The sequence below is a fragment of the Python bivittatus genome, unplaced genomic scaffold (genome assembly GCF_059951505.1).
Source record: "Python bivittatus isolate LINGU-HERP-01145 unplaced genomic scaffold, Pbiv_v1 ctg000080_np1212, whole genome shotgun sequence".
In the NCBI taxonomy this organism is placed as follows: domain Eukaryota; kingdom Metazoa; phylum Chordata; class Lepidosauria; order Squamata; family Pythonidae; genus Python; species Python bivittatus.
In genome coordinates this window covers 32,519,068-32,532,837 of record NW_028277035.1, presented here as the reverse complement: position 1 = coordinate 32,532,837, position 13,770 = coordinate 32,519,068, and the positions used below count along the sequence as shown (strand labels likewise).

Sequence of the window (13,770 nt, the reverse complement as noted above, 5' to 3'; positions counted from 1 at the left end):
TGGGGAAAACAAACCCTTTAGCATAGGTGCACCTCATAGAGCATTGCTCCTCTCTACCCCTCATCTCTTATAAAGATGGCTAAGAGAGGCTCCTATAGAAATACAGTGCTATACAGTACAAAAAGGAATGAGAATATCCACCTGTTTTACTCAAAGCAAATAGTAACTTAAAAAGAAAGATTGTGATTCGGACTAAATCTGAACAAACTGTCTAGTTTTATCCTTATATCATCATGTAAACATAATAATTTCTGGTTTACTGTAAAGCAACTTACCTCCCTGGTTTATAGGGCTAAATTTGTTAACATTAAATACCTTCTGACTATAGATGCACACAGTCTAAGCAAAAGCTACCAAAGGAAAGATAAAAAATGAAAAACCCAAATTGTGCATACCCAACTCACTGGAAGGGGAAGAGTAAGATACAACAAAAAAGACAAGAGTGTTGCAATAGTGTTTAATACATTTGTCCCAGCAGAGAAATAAGGGAAAATCAGATATTAGCTTATTGCTGTAATACAGTCCAAAAATATACATTTGCTACAAGACTACATATATTCTGATGGCAATAATTTGGTTGAAACTGCATGCAAAGTCACATAATAACTTCTGCTGCCCACAATTCAAGATACATCAAAAAGTACATTTTGTTCTGGTACCTGAAGATACATAAATGGCTTAAGCAGTAAAAAAGGGCTTTTATCCAGATTAAACATTTCAGAAAAACTGCAGGTGAGTTATCACTTCAATGGGTGTTATCAGATGTTACTACCTGTATTACTGACTTACAGTGAAATCAATTGCAATCCAAAAACATTTAGGGTTTCTCTGTTGCTCCCTCTCACACACATTGTGTTGCAACCTTCTGCTATCTGGCTTTCCAGAAATTACAGTATTCCTAGCCAGCATGAGTTCCTAGAAATTCCAATTGGAAGCTGCAATATTAGGAAACTGGCGCAATTCATCTGGCACTCATTCATTTAACTAGGAATTCTGTCCTTAGCTAACAGGATATTCAATAAAAGCAAGGAGTAAGCAACAGCTTAAAAGACAGCAAAACAGTATCTCTACTTCTCCCATTCAAAGCAAGTAACCCTGGAGTAAGCTGTTGCTTTTTAGAAGTCCAGCAGAAACTAATAATACCTATACAATGGAGCACCGTAAGATGAATGTTCAAATTTTAACTTTGTTTTCAAAAGATCTTTTCTCATAACATGTACACAATTTTATTCTTTATCCTTGAAGAACCTTCATCATCTACTTCTCTCAAGATATTTGAGTCCAAGGCCAAATATGAAGGATACATTTTCTTCACCCAGGGTCTATTGATATCCTGATTCACAGCAATTTAGATGGCTTTAAAAAAGGATCAGACAAAATGATTACACAGAAGACTTAACAGCTACTAACCATGTGACTTATATAGAATCAGAGATAGCACAGTTCTAAATGCCAGTTGCTGGAGAATCATAGCAGAAGGCTATTGCTCTATTCTGCTTACAGACTAATACAATCATCTGGTTGATTGCTATGGGAATAAGACGGGCAAGATAGGCCTTAATTTTACAGTGCTCTATTCTTACATTCCTAAGATAATACCACCATGTATGACAAATTGCATCTCCTCTGGTCAGGAGTCACAAGTTTAAAACTGTTAACTATAAATTAAAATTATTAAAATATTTTTCTAGAATTTAGAACTAGTCTTCAAAATTATCACCATAGAATACACAAGGAAATGGTATTTCAAATAGCAGGATTACTGAAATGCAAAAACTATCAACCAAGATTACTAATATTTATATGGTAAGAGTACCAATCTCCTTGCCATGTGGCCACTTAACTTTCTTTTACATTCCAAACAAGCCAACTTTAGTCTCATGTCATCTGTTTTCCCATATTAGAATCCCTTTAGTCTACTGAACTCTCAGAAACTGAGGAATTTTTATTAAATTCAGGGACCCTAAATATACACTCATTTAACTTAAGAGTTACCTTGAAAGAATTGCCACATCATGTAAGTGGGCAATAATTGGTTTGGAAAAGGCTCTTGGGATTGTAATGGATATGTCAAATAAAAATAACAACTCAATGTGCAATTACTATGAAAAAGACAAATTCCATGCCAGGCATATTACAAAATGAACAGAAATTAAATTGCCAATATCTTAATATTGCCACACTTTGTCTAACAGTTCTTATCACCACACTTAAACCTCTTTCATATTAGGTTTAACAGAACTGAAGCTGAATGAGAATTCAGGAAAGATCACATAGAAGACACAGTTAAAATTATGAAATTCACAATTCTAAATAGCTGCCAATTTGGTTGGCTTTTAGACAAATTCATGGATGGTAAGGCCACCAATGGCACTAATTGTGGTAACTAGGTATTACCTTCAATCAAAACAAAACAAAATGAAACAAAACCACAGCATGCCTCTTAATGTTAGTTGTTTAAGAATACATGCAGGAGAGGCCTTTGATCTGACCCAGGGTAGGTCTTCCCAATCTACCTTCTTCTCCATCATTTTATACAACTTTATTTTTCCTTAGTTTCTGCTTTCTCTAAAGGACTCTATCATGGGTTATTTATATAAGGCATCCTCTTCCAGATACAATCTTAGGAGTTCCAAACTTAAACAAATATATCAAGGTAAGCATGTAAGAACTCTCAATCAAAATTGGGTAAAAGATGTGTGTTGGGTAAAAAATGTGCCAACATATACTTTGGATTTGAGCATTTTCTTGATTATCCTAGTAAGTGGGAAGCTAAAGCATCAAGAGTGAAGGACAAAACCCTCTATAGAGTGTATAAGGCTTTCCTCCCAGCCACACTGGATAAGACTCTGCTACTACAGTACTATTTCTCCTTAAAGAAAAATAAAGCTAATATTATCAAGATGCTGAGGCCATTATTTATTCAATTCTATGTTGTAAGAAATTCACCTTTAATTGCTAGCATTGAAGGGGCAACATAAAAATAGTAGTTTAAAAAAAATAACCAAGAGCTACTTCTGGCATAGATTACCTTCTCTTAGTTTCCCAAGGAAGCAAATTAAAACTCACAACAGTACAAGTATTTTTGGAGGGGTGAAAACCTCCAACAATTTATCACTGAAAACTGAAATTTCAAGAAAAGATTATTTAAAGCCAGAGTTTCAAAAAAATTACTAGTTGCATAGATGAGTGTCAGACAAATGGATTTAGGGTAATTTCATCTTCATTGTAACTTAAGTTAAACTTTACTTTAACTTGTAATGGCTGTTGACTCAAACATATTGTCTCTTTAGTACAAAGAACCAAAATATTGCTGAGTGGAGACAAATAACTCTTAATAGCTAAAATACCTTTATCTCCAAGACATACTATTCATCCGTACTTTGTTAAGCCCACCCATTGGCTTAGTCAGAACAATTCTAAATATGATCCAGATGTTAGATTGTCAGCTGTTCTGTTAAATTATACAGGAGTGCCTGTCTGCATAAATGATTAAGATTCATGAACTGTATACCGGCAGTATACATCCTAATTTTAAAAACTTGCTTCATGTATTCAATATACACCTTTAGCAGGAGTTCTCTATTAGCCCGCTGCAAAGGGAAGTGGGGGGTGGAGAAAGATAAAGATGTCAAAAAAGGGGGATGATAACAAAAGAGACAATTTGCAGTGTCACCCACCAATAGCGTCCATGAGATTACTCCTGAAAGAACATAGCCCTTGCCAAAAATAAAGGTTTGTTTTACATCATATAGCTTGCAGTCACCCACATGACAATATTCTCATAAATCATTATGAGAATGAGCTTCCCCAGCAATCAAATAGCAAGTGTTTTACAACATTACTTTCAATCTCCTGAAAACAGAAGTAATATTTAAAGGAACAAATTAATACTGAAAATTAACAACTGTAGATTTTTAGGAAGCCTTCAGGCTATTTCCTACCAAATGCAAAATAAAATGTAAAACACAATGCATAACCTTTCAATGTAATATACAGCATTTTAGTGTTTTGTATTCAAATAAATGTGGACTGCCTCAAACAGTGCACACCCTGGATAAAATGTTAAGAACAATTATTAAGCACCAGTCCTACACATTCATCTGGATCTCCCTGGACTTCCTTCTGAGTACAGGACTACATTGTGAAGGCAACATTTAACTGTCATGAAAGTAACTTTGCTATTGCTTAAAGGAGAGCCTGCTCTAATGCATTTTGATATCACTATCTGTAACAGGTGCTTGTCAACATGTACGTACTGAAGTCATATTATTCAAGCTAAAGGCAATCTTAGGTATAATAAAGCTAGTCTGTCTGTGGATTTATATCATCCACACAACGATACAGCAATATTAAAAACTGGTGGTAAGTTGGAGCTATATATATTCAGCAAACAAGACAGTGTTATTCATTCCATAATGTCATTCAAGAATGTGTCCTTAGAAAACATGTTAAAATACTTCCAGTGGAATCAAAAGATGTTCAAATATGTATAGTTCAGGTAAATGAATTTCTGCATTTTCAGTTTCCTCCAAACTGGACAGTCTTAATACAAAGTGAAAAGGAAAATGATGGTAAAACAATGGAATTGGTCATTGGTAGAAGAAGAAAGCTAACTTATGGTGTATTCTTACAGAATCCACACTGGAAGCTTCTGGAAAATTAGAAAATGTTCACTAAAATTATGGTTGCTGAAGAAATACTTTGGCACTATGAAACAGAAGAAATAGGATTAAGTGGAGAGCCCATTTGGGTAAGTACTTTATCCAGCCACTGAAGAGGCCCATGAAGATGGATTTCTATCCAACATGGGGTGCTTGTAACATCTTGTCGGTGGTATTCTGCTCCCCATCCCTACAAAAAGTGATACATATTTAACTAGATTAGAATTATACACTGAACAACTGATTAATACAACAATTTCTATTTTTATAAAAGGGTTGTCATTAAATTCTTAAAGTAGTCCAGATACAAGAACTAAGAGAATATATGGTTTGAAGAATGTCAGCTCCATGCTTATCTCCATTCCACTCAACAAAAACCTGTCCTTGAGCCATCAATCCCTAATCTGATGTCATCTAGTCTTTTTTGGACTACAACCCATATTCTTTTTACCTATGATGGGCACAAGGTAGGGGATGGCTCCCTCAAACCTAACCCACTGTCCTCTCCTCATCAACGTGTGAGTTAGGATTTCCTACATACATAAAATACTAGACCAGAAGTGGGGAACCAGATGTTGCAAAACTACAACTTGGCAGAAATCCCAGTCAACATGACCAATCATAAATGGTACTGGAATTGTGATTAACCCCTGAAAAGATACAGATTCATACCCCATTTTTCTTGTGAGGGAGAGGGAATAATATTATTTAGTAGGCCAATAGAAAGAAGCCTATAATCCTCATCCTTATTTCATCTTGCAAATGAATAAAGAAGAAAGGCATCTATCCAACTGGTACCTACTTATAAATCATTCACATCAACAAAAGAATAATAAATCTGAGATGCTGAATTAGCTCTGAGGATTTGCTAATTAAATATAGTAATCTACCCAAAACCTGTTCATATGTTAAAATTGCAGTCGTGCTTAATACAGTCCAAATATATTTCAAACACATACAATATGGTAAGTAACAAATATGTCACATCTTACCTTTACAAAACTCATTCGAATTGTGCACATTTTGGTGAGCTCATACACTGCCTCAAACCCATGATTGACTGACTGAGCTAGAAGTTGAGCGAATTCCTGATTGTTAAAAATTTTAAGACTACAGCCACTGGGAATCTTGCATACAGTTGTAGGGTGAAATCCATGATGGTAATTACAATTCCTACTTTGTACGAATATGCTGCTGTCACTCAGGCATTCTGCATAGACTTCCCCACCAACATAGTACAGATGAACGCCTGGGGGAAGGGAAAAAAAACACTAAATATTTAACACAGTTAACTTGCAAAAATGATTATAGCGTCTTCCTTTCAGCTGTTAGGAAGTCTAGCCAAATTTCTATTTGAAAGGATTCCCACTGTTTCCAGTTGTTTAAATATGTCAAGTGTATAATTTCAAACACCAAGTATCTTAACCACTAGATGTCCTCCTCTTCCTTCACTATAGTACATGATAGGATTCTTCAATAAATAAATGATAAACTGATTTTTTTTTAATGTCTCATCAATTGGGCTTGATGTGCAAGCAGAGTGGTATGGAAGACAGCCTTTAGGATTTTAAAAGTCATCACCAACACTTTGAATTGTACCTGGGAAAAACTTGCATGCCCTGTAGAACAAATTAGAGTCCTGCCAGTTAGCATTCATCATTATGCTCACTGCTGCATTCTGGGCCCAATGTCATTTTGAACAACTCTTCAGATAGTCACAAGAAAAGTACATTGTAATAAAATCCAATCTAGAATTAAGACATATCTCACTATGGCAAGTCTGGTAACAAACCAACTGACGCAGGTAAAAAACCAACTGACACTTAACAAAGTTGCCTCCTGAGATTCCAAGTGCAAAGCTATATCCAGAAGCACCTACAAACCACAAACTGATTTTTCAGGAAGATGCTATACCCTGAACTGGGCTGCACTCTGCCAGATCATCCTTTGTAACACAATACTATTCAAGTATATTATGGAACATGCAATCCTATCACCTGCTTTTTCCTTAATTTGTCTTTTCCAAACTTGAGCCAGGAAGTTTATAATGGCCATTTTTAGCCATCTCTCTCCCCTTTACCTCTTAATTTTTATTTTCAGTATGACTTGTTATGACAAAGTCAGGATATCTATACAAATAATTGAAATGTATACACTGAGTACAAGAGATTAGAAAATAGTTTACCATTTGTTTACCACTAAATCTACAATGGTAAAACTCTTAATAGAAAATTGTAGATGCAATGTTTCATTTATAAAGTTGCAAAAATGTCAAGTTGGCATTTGTTTTCAAGCTGAATCATTCAGATTTATAGTATTTTTTATGTGGTGTAACAATATTCAAAACTGCATAATTTTATTTAATTTATCCAAACTGCAACACAGACAACTTACAATCATATAAAGTACACTTAAGAATTACCTTTTCCAATGTGTCTCCGGGTGTTCTCAATTGTTGAGTTGCGATTAACATTGGAAAGCAAGCCTAAGCAGAATCTGTTTTTGTTGTTAGAAGGATCTGTAAATCCATCTACTAAGATACTAGTAGAAGATGCATGAAAAGCCTCCCCAACACGATTGTTTAATTCATAATATACAATTGAACACCAGTGCTTGGGTTCTTCATAGGCCACAGGATGAACATCTACGAACAAACATGAAATACCTGTAATAATTCCAGCATCTACAGCCTCTTCTCTACAGTATTTAGCATTCATGCATTCCTTATTGCTGGAAAAAAAAAAAACTTCAGGTATATTCCTGCAGACATCTTCTCAGTAGTTTGTGCCATCAAAAGCAGACTACAGACTATAAAGACCACAGTGTTACTCCAGGCCCTTGAATTCATCAGTGGGTTATATATGCATAAATTGAAAGATCAACAGCAAAACTTCTTTAAAATATTCTAACTGTAATTGAACTATTTATTCCTTTAGCTAAAATTCAAATTGTGTAATAAACATTTTTTCTAAAGATTTTCACTTACCAAGAAAAACAATAAATACAGAATTAAAGATGTTACTTTACATGGTTGGCATGTTCAATATATGCTGAAACATTCAATAGAGGCAGCTATTCTTTTAAAGAACAAGTCTATAGTTAAATGACTTCCATAAAAAAAGTTCCATTTCTCTCAAAAATAGTTTTAAGCCATTACTATTAGAGCAAATGAAAGGTATTTATTTTGTCTTGTTATCCTTTTCCAAATTCCAACTGACTATTCTCCTTGGCATAACCTTGAACCTTCTCTTGTCAACAGTGTGCAACACACAAATATATGCTCTGGAATGCAGGTTTCAATTTCTTATGTATGGGAATCAACAGTGTATAACCCTCAAAATTTTCCTCTAGCTTCCATTTAAATACAGGTCTCAGTGCAACTTGTATTTTAAAACAAAGCACTCTCAGGTTTGTATTTCCCTCACCCTTTTTAAATCCATGATTCAGGTGAAAGGGTAAAATGCTGATCAGATGACATTATGCTCCTCTTTCTGGTCAACAAACTCCCTATTTCGCTAACAACCAAATTCTTAAATTTAACAAGCTGATCCCAAGTAGATAAGTCCGAAGACAGTATTAGATGCTGCACTTCAAAAACTATTACCTCCAGCAGGAAGAATAAAAGGTGTGATGATAATTTATCTTCTTCTATCGTAACTGTAATTGGCAAATTATCAAAAAGTGTCAAAATATTAGCAAATTTATCAAGTACAGTACATCGTTTACCTCACCTCTGCTCGAAACATTGGGCATTATCTGAGGAATTATACTATTGCTTGTATCCATAGACTGGGAAGTATCTTGACCCATTTGGTCTTCAGGAGGCATATAGGCAGGGGGTGGTGTATCTGCTATAAATAAAAATTTTTGAAATTTGAGCAACATTAGTACATTTATCTAGAACTAGTAGAGCTTTTATTTTTTTCATCTATAATCACTACTTGTCATTTGTCATCTTCTGCCTCTTCCTATTTTGGTTTGGAATCTAACAATGTTCTATCGTGAAAATGTTCTCTTCATTCTCAGTTGATGTTTCCATGGGCCTCATTCTCTTCTTCTGCCACAGTCACGTATGTCACAATCTCTCTGCTCCATCTAGCTGAAGCCGTTTCATTTTCTAGTGATTAGGAAGAAGTACCGTCAGATTCTCGGACTGAGATAAACTTGGAAGCTGTTTCCTTGATATTAATGGGCTCCAGCTCAAAGTGAATGTAGGACAACCTGTAAAATGTTGTTTCTAATTTTGCCACTTATTTTACTAGTTACTGCTACTATTTCTGCTTTCAATTTATTCTCAGAACCTCTACAAGCTTCTCTCCTCCTTCATATCTCTTTGCTTCTACATCCCAACCAATGTCTATGTAATTAACATGAGTAAAAATACAGCATAACCTATATGTTTTTCTAATTTCATCTGGCTTTATAATACAAGTTCTACTTTCCAATGTTTCTCATACAAGTAGTCTTTACCTGGTAGCTGAAATGGGCTAGATGGCCCAGAACTAGCTGGAGAATTTGGATAAGTACTGCTGCCTGGAGATGGTGGATATGGACTATTTGGAGACATGGGAAATGGAGTGCTGTTGGGCTGCTGGAACGAATCCGGAAAGGTAGCATTGTGCGGCATATGTGGCTCATTGTGAGTTAAGTTTCTGAACTGAACCAAAAGGCTATGCTGTGGATTAAATTCACTGTGCCTTGGCACCAAGACTGGAGGTAAAACTGAAAAACAAGCAAACATATTAAAATAACCTTGAAGATCCACACAAAATCATTAGCTCTTGAGGAGTAAAAGATGCAGAGAAAGAAGCACATGCCAGAAATCCCAAAATAATTAGTTATACAAACCACAGGAATGTACAACCTGATGCCCCAAGGCATATGTTGTCCCACAAAGTCTTGAGGCCCCCAAATTTCCTCCCGAAATTGTTGCTCAATTATAATGTTTAATGTAACAGGAAGTGAAAATTATTAAAAGCGTGAGAATTATATCTACTGATGTTTACGCTGAATCGAGTTGTGGTTTTGCCCTGGACTCCCCCCCTCCCAATTTTTTCTTTTTTGGAATTCTACCCAAGTTCCCCACCGAAGCTCTTGGCTTCAAAAAACGGCAAGCACTATGAAGGGCATGAATGACCAATCCATTTGCAACTGAACTACAACAAACTGCACAGAACTCTAAATAATGCAACACAAAGCTCTTCTGGGTTAACCAAGGCTACTGCACAAGATGCCTGAACAACTGTTACGTTAAATAATGGAGCATATGGAATAGAAATATTTTAGGAAATATTTTCCTGACTTTGCACAATTACTTGATGTATGATTATTGAAAAAAGCTAAAATATTACCATGGAAATTAACAATACAGTTATCAAATCTTTCTCTCTTATCGGTAAGAGTATTCAAAAATTTGTTTCAAACAGCATAAAATTCAGGGGGAAACAATCAAAGGCAGGGTTCACATAACTTATTAGGTTACTATGTGGCTTTGTTTTGTTTTAGACCCACCTTTAAAGCAATGGATGGGCCCTATCAGCATGGTTTGTAAACCATGGTTTATAGGATGGCTGCATGATCTATGGACAAGGCTATTATGAGCTTCTCAACAAGCTATGATTAAAACAAACCATGAATTGATGCAATGTGTGACTGTAGTCCAGAAAGTATCAATATTCCCCAGATGCAATTCACATGTACCAATCTATCCCTCCCATTTTCAGTATGCTACTCCTCACCAAGTCAGCTACTTTTTGGTGGGTAAAGGCATTCAAACACACCTGGGCTCTCCACCCTTTTGTAGTGATATGGATTGATGCAAACTTCTTTCTGTTTAGATCCAAAAGGAAATTCACAAATGTCCAACGGCTTCAGCTCATGATGACTCTGCAAGTCAGGCCAACGCCACACACGGCAGTAGATAACGTGGGGAAGGCCTTTGCGGTGTGAAACTTGAAGTCGCCCATCTAACGAACGAGGAATAGTAACACATTTGCTGGGCTGTCCAGGACTACTTAGTGCTTTTTCCAGCTCCTCCATAGCTCCTTTTTTCTTCTTTAGTTTTTTTACCAAAGCATCAACTGCTTTTTCTGCCCATTTTTCTTCTTCATCACCTTGTTTCCAGCCCAACAAGCGCTTTACAGCTGGGCTAGTAAAAGAGAACAGACTGGCCATTGAGGTCATTTGACAAGTTTTAAAGCAATTTTTAGAACAAAACTGCTTATTCTCAGACACAAAAACAACTCTGCAACTGTGGCAGCAGTTGATTTCTTTTTAATCCAAGGAAGTGATTTTTTTTAGACCTATAAGAAAAATTACAGAACATTAGTTGATGCTAGCTTACCAGAGAAATGAAGGCAAAGACAGAGAATAATTGGATAGTTTTAAACCTAATTACGTTTAAATGCCACACAATGCATATTCATTAACTGCCTTTTAATGTGAACCCATTTTCATGCCATGGGGATCACACTTAAAAGAGAAAACAATTGGTGGCAGTAACAAAGGAAGTCCTTTGAGCCAAAACTCCTTCTATCATTCATAGATTAAGGCTAATCATTTGATCAAATGGGGGGGAAAGCTTGGATTTTTTTTATAAAGATGTATAAAAAGATGAAGCTTATTTTAAATTTCAACCAATTTATAACATGTCCAGTTATTGAAATGTTTAGTGTGTCTTAAGAGAAGATGCATATCTATTAAGAGATCAGTGGAAACACTCTAGTGATTTCTATAATAAATGTGGTTAATGTATGCAAGAAACATTTAATAGGATTATTTTAGAAACTGATAGCAATTCGGCACTATATACACAAGAGATTCTGTGATTCAGTTCTGGTACTGAAAAGCTATTGTAGGCTTCTGAGTCCCGAGCCCTACTGTTCCTTTTCCTGGCTGTTGACCCATCATGAACACTCATGTTGTGATTATGGTCATAAGAAGAGAATTTATGTCTTTTGAAGAGAAGGAACAACAGTGCCAGCAGCAGTTAAGTAGGTGAGCATACTCTGACAGAGGAACCACTGAGGTCCCTTGCCACGGAACACTGCTCAGACCCCGAGAGAGTCAATCTGGTTTGCTGCAGGATAGAAGTGAAATAAATAAATAAAATATATAGAGAGATAAGAAAACACCATAGAATAAATGGCAAGAATTGGTTCATGGCTTCAGAATGTTATTATTGCTGAGAGTAACAAACACCCCCTTTTCTGTTACTAACAAGGTCCATCTGCAACTCTCTTTAAAAAATAAAAAGGAGTAAGGATGACAAACGGAACTAATGTGCTGTGGCAACATGTTGATAAGACCTCATAAAATCCCTGAAGAATACTCAACAAGTACAGACATAGACAATAGGCAGCTGGCAAAAAGCAGCACTAAACAAAGAGAAAGGATGTCAATAACAAGTCAGTTCCGTTCCTGCTACAGAAACTGCCAAATACTGACTTTGGGGTTTCTGATAAAACTACAGCAAGTCAAAACAGCTAGCCCACCCTCCCACATTTTCAGCCCATCAAACCCGTGGTACTGAGGGCCAGAAAGCTGCCTGCTGGCCCTGCCAATTCTCAAAAGATGCTGCTTCCAGAAAACCCACTGGCTGGGTACGAGAATGTGCCTGGCAAGCACAGCTACCTGTTTTTTCAGCTGAGGGAAGACAGCGGCGGGCAATGTGAGCAGCGACAGGCAACAGTTTGTTACCATCTGCATTCGACATCTCTCTCGATGGGGTGACGGAAGGCTGCACGACTAAACAAGAAAAATCACATAAAGTGCAGTCCAGCGATAGCAATCACACGTGTGCCTTCCCTCCTCTTGCTAGGAAACTATCAGGATGCCACAGGTGCTGACTTGGTACTCTCTGTATTATCATAACAGGGCTGAGCTGACAAAGCATATTTCCTCATTCAGAATCCTAGCTCTGTATGTGCTCCCCAAGAGGCAATAAGAGACTTAGGGCTGTTTTCCCTCGAAAGGCAAGTTAATCTGTGCTTGAAACGTATAAATGGAAGAGTACAAATATTTACATGTCTGAACAGACCTGGACCCAGCGAACTAAAGTTCCCTGCATATGGCAAGTTAGCCACAGTGGGAGACTGAGCTCGCTGGTGTTTCGGGGCAGAACCCTGTTCCCGCACGGGGCCACTCAGCTGAAGTACAGAGCCCGTCAGCTGCTGACTGAGGGATGGCCACAAAAGGCAGGTTGCATGGCCTTGCAATACTAATGCTTTAAAAAGACATTCTGCAATATCGATCCTTGTCAGGTCGCCCGCAAGCCTGGGCCAGGCCCAAGCCAGGAAATCTCGGGCTCCAGCCCCGGCTTCCAGTCCGGCGCGCGGCAGAGTTTCGTGGCGGGGGGAGCTGCTGCTACGAAGGTCCCCACCCCCACCCTGGCTTGCAAGGCGAAGAAGCGCCTAGCGCGATGCGGACGCCCGCTCTACCCCCAGCGGCGCTCGCTTGCAAAAGGCGGGCGGCTCGGGCGGAACGCCCCCCGCCGCCACCTCCCCACCCAGCAAGGCACGGAGGGCACCCTCCTCCTCTGCCCCCCGCGTTTCCAACGGGTCTACCTACCGCTTGACGCGCGGCTGGCGGCCGAAGGTGGAAGCTGTAACCCCGGCCAGTGGACCGACGGAGCCGCGGAGGAGGGAGAAAGGGGCGGATCCAGGCATGTCAGTCGACCCGAGCGCACACGTGACGGGCCATAAGGCGAAATGCAGCTGGTTGAGCCCATGCGTCACTCAGGCGCCCCGAGCTTGTGATTTGCAAAAGAAAGGGAGGAAGGCGGGATGGAGCGCGCGCTTGGGCTCCGGGGGCTGGAGGGGAGGAGCGCAGGCCTGGGCTCTTCGTGCAGAGTTGCGTTCGCCGTGTAGCTCGCGCTTTGTTCCCAGCCTTTGGCATGGCCGGACGGCTGCCCCAGTGATTTCTTTCCGGCGCGGAGGCTCAGGAGCGAAGGAACGCTTCGGTTTCTTCGCGATTGTGACGCGGATTCAGATACTTCCGCTCCCTAATACGACTTTTTCCCGGGCCTCCGCGACTTCCTTCTCTAAATGTAAAGCCGTACTGAATGCAAGGATGCCTCTGTGTAGAGGGGTGGAGTATGAATATTCAC

The 13,770-nt window shown here is 38.4% G+C and overlaps 1 protein-coding gene across 2 annotated transcripts; it reads right to left on the bottom strand.

Annotated features, from left to right (window-relative positions):
* Positions 1–443: 443 nt before the first annotated feature.
* Positions 444–13,335, bottom strand: SMAD5 (SMAD family member 5). 2 transcript variants are annotated; one of them, XM_007424731.3, is made up of 8 exons: positions 13,233–13,332; positions 12,297–12,410; positions 10,445–10,966; positions 9,135–9,386; positions 8,396–8,515; positions 7,087–7,308; positions 5,657–5,913; positions 444–4,854 (listed from the first exon to the last, which is right to left on the bottom strand). In XM_007424731.3, the coding sequence occupies exons 3-8, from the start codon at positions 10,845–10,847 to the stop codon at positions 4,711–4,713; spliced, it is 1,398 nt and encodes a 465-aa protein (XP_007424793.1). In that variant the 5' UTR covers positions 10,848–10,966; positions 12,297–12,410; positions 13,233–13,332; the 3' UTR covers positions 444–4,710. The 2 variants fall into 2 exon arrangements, with proteins under 2 accessions (XP_007424793.1, XP_007424794.1); XM_007424732.3 differs by lacking the exon at positions 12,297–12,410 and having other exon boundaries at positions 13,233–13,335.
* Between the last annotated feature and the right edge of the window lie 435 nt (positions 13,336–13,770).

Coding starts and splice junctions, on each gene's coding strand:
- SMAD5 (XM_007424732.3), bottom strand. CDS start 10,847: ATGACCTCAATGGCCAGTCTGTTCTCTTTTACTAGCCCAGCTGTAAAG. Junction 8,516..9,134: donor TAGCCCATTTCAGCTACCAG/GTAAAGACTACT, acceptor TTTTATTTATAG/CAGATACACCACCCCCTGCC. Junction 5,914..7,086: donor CCGGAGACACATTGGAAAAG/GTAATTCTTAAG, acceptor CCCTTCCCCCAG/GCGTTCATCTGTACTATGTT.